General features: G+C 38.7%; 1 protein-coding gene across 1 annotated transcript in view; it reads right to left on the bottom strand.

The window, feature by feature from the left end:
* Nucleotides 1-2724, bottom strand: part of STK32A (serine/threonine kinase 32A) — a 113816-nt gene that overhangs the window by 22898 nt on the left and 88194 nt on the right. Inside the window, exon 6 of the mRNA XM_007449588.1 lies at nucleotides 1773-1862. Within this exon, the coding sequence (XP_007449650.1) occupies nucleotides 1773-1862 (90 nt within the window). The remainder of the gene's footprint in view (nucleotides 1-1772; nucleotides 1863-2724) is intronic.

Below are 2724 nucleotides of genomic sequence, written 5' to 3'. Positions count from 1 at the left end.
CAGGAATGCTATAAAATGAGTGCTGGTGAATGTCTGTTAGGTAGATTTTACCAAATTATTGGGAATATAATTTTTAAAAAGAGAAAGCAGACTTCTGCCTGTGATACCTCTTAGGAAGAGTCCCATCCAAAAATCAAAGGCGAGAACAACTTCTGGATGAAAATATAAGCGTTGACAGTCAGATATTCATTTTTAAAAATAAAACTAGAAACATTTCTAAGAGCATGGCGTACCTAATTTGGCTTACATCTATTTAAGAATCATAAATACATAAGCTTTTAAATTTCTGTCTCTTTTAGGGAGAAGCTTGGTTTTCTAAAGTCAGAACGAGCTTGCTTTAAATCTAGGCTTTTTCAATTATTAGCCATATGATCTTGAGCAAATTACTTAGCTTCTTATTTTCCTCATTGTAAAATGGTGATAATTACAGTTTGCCTCACAGGGTTGTTGAGAAAAAATTAATGAGTTAATGAATGCAGAACATTTAACACATTGTCTGGTCCCTAGAAGGCTTTCAATAAATATTAGTAATTGTTAATTATAAGGGTGAGGGTGGAGAGGTGCAGAGAAACTTGACTGGATTCCAGTTTCCTAGCTCTATGTCATGAAAAGACTGGAAATGCCAACTTTTAGGAGAATCAAATTATACGGATATTGTATTTAAAATCACCGGGGAGAGAAAACAAAGATGATCTTCCTTTACTCCTCTCACCATGGAAACCAGGCTTAGAAAACCCAGATGCACATTTTCCGATTTGGCTCCAAGCAAATAGCCCTTAATATGGAAACCCAGGAAACCTGGGGAATAAACTCATCAGACCAGCAGTCTCAGAGATTCCTTTTCATCATTTGAGTACCATGGGTTTCAGGCAAGAAAATAGGCTGAATTATATGTGTCCATTATTTTAGAAGGACAAAGGAGGCTTCTTCCCCCCACTGATAATTGGAAGCCAGGAACTTGCAGTTGTTCAAATACCATATAAAATCAGGCTCATTTTTCCCCACAGATGATTTCTTTCTCTTGGAAAGTGAGGTGGCCCTGCACAGTTCTCATCTCTCTCTCTTTAGTTCCATGAGGAAGAGAATGAAATATTGAAAGAAAGTGGCATTGCTCCTTGCCTTTAATTTCAAGTTCCAATATTTCACCTGTGAATTATCCATGGGACTGTTGTGGTGATAAACCTAAAACCAAAATTATAACTGGAAGGTACTTTGTGAACTTACAGCCCTATGCATGTTATGCAGGATTATGTAAATCATGGTTATAATAATACTTATGTCACTTATTACCATCCTACTTATGGCTGTACCTTCTCTGTTTGATTCTATTTTTTTTTTTTTTTAACTCCTTTTACTAGAAGGTAAGCTCCATGGGCTGGAGACCTTGTATGTTTTGCTCCCTGCAGGACCACCAGCACCTGAAACAGTGCTGAGTACACAGAGGCAATTAGTAGATATTTATTGAATTAATTATTAATATTCTTCATCAGGAAGTAGGTAGAAACTGTCCTTAATAACTCATAAAATAGTGTTTTTACATGTAATCCGTGACTCTCCTGAATCAAGATCAGAGTGGGTGCTTGCTAAAAGGAGATTCCTGAGGCTCACCGCAGGCCTGTGAAATTAGAAGCTCTCTAGGTGAAGTCAGAGGGGGACTTGTCATTTCTAGCTGCAAGGCCCTACAGATGATTGAACCTGTGGTACGTGGTGTCTACAGGAATGAATAAAAAAGCCTTCCTCTTAGTCGCTATGGCGGCTCAGGGGGCCCATACCCATGTAAGGCTTGGTGCCGGCCATGGTGGTGATGCACATCTCCACAGGTAGCATCGTAGCAATGTTGAAGTCTGTGATGTGCACGTGCCCTGCAAGGGAGAAGAAACACAGAGAACGTTAAGTTCCGTTCAACCCAGCGGCAGACCACGCTTTTTTTTTTTTTTTTTTTTTAATCAATAGTACCTGGAAGCTTAGTTTGTAAATTCTTGTACGCCATTTGCCATTGGGTACAGACAGTAAAAAGTCAATTATCCTATCCTCAAGACCAATATAGTCTAAACCAGCAACTCTCCAGGTGCCAAAACATGAAAAGGTTAATGTCTGGTTGTAAATTTGTAGTTCAGTGTCAGAAAGTTTTAACCTTGGTCTTTAAGAGCCCACGCTCTGGTAAATTCTACTTAGGCAATTTTTGCCTGTTGTCAGCATTTTAAGTTGGTACAGCCTGTGAGAATCAAGAGGGGGGCAGATAAGAACTATTTGAAGTAACAAATTTCCAAGCATCTTTACAGGATCTTTTTTTTTTTTAAAGAAGCAAATGTTGTTAATACAAAGCAGACATGACTGTGGATGCATATATTTATTTCTTTGCCAAGAAAGAGTTCTTTCTCTCCTTGTTTTTCTGAATATCATTACTAGTTTTTTGTCTGATAGTTCAGGTTGTCCCCCCAGTGGTCCCCAACAAAATAATGTACAAACGGAAAGTAGGGAAAAGTCAAGTTTTATTTTTAAATAGGCTCTAGAAAGAGCCCTAGACTGGGAGCCAGGAGACTTAGGTCCTGCCCTGAATTCTGCTCCAAATACATTGTACACTTGCAGTTCCTTTCCTGTGTTGAACCTAAGTTTCCCTTAAAAAAAAAAAAAATTCATGGGCGGACTAGATGATCTCTAGGGTCTCTCTGCAGTGTTCGCACTCACTGCAGTACAGTGTGGGTCTAACACTTATGTTCAGCA

Source organism: Lipotes vexillifer, unplaced genomic scaffold (genome assembly GCF_000442215.2).
Source record: "Lipotes vexillifer unplaced genomic scaffold, Lipotes_vexillifer_v1.1 scaffold1559, whole genome shotgun sequence".
Lineage (NCBI taxonomy): Eukaryota > Metazoa > Chordata > Mammalia > Artiodactyla > Lipotidae > Lipotes > Lipotes vexillifer.
Note: the sequence above shows the minus strand (reverse complement) of the source record. Positions and strands in the feature narration are given on the sequence as shown.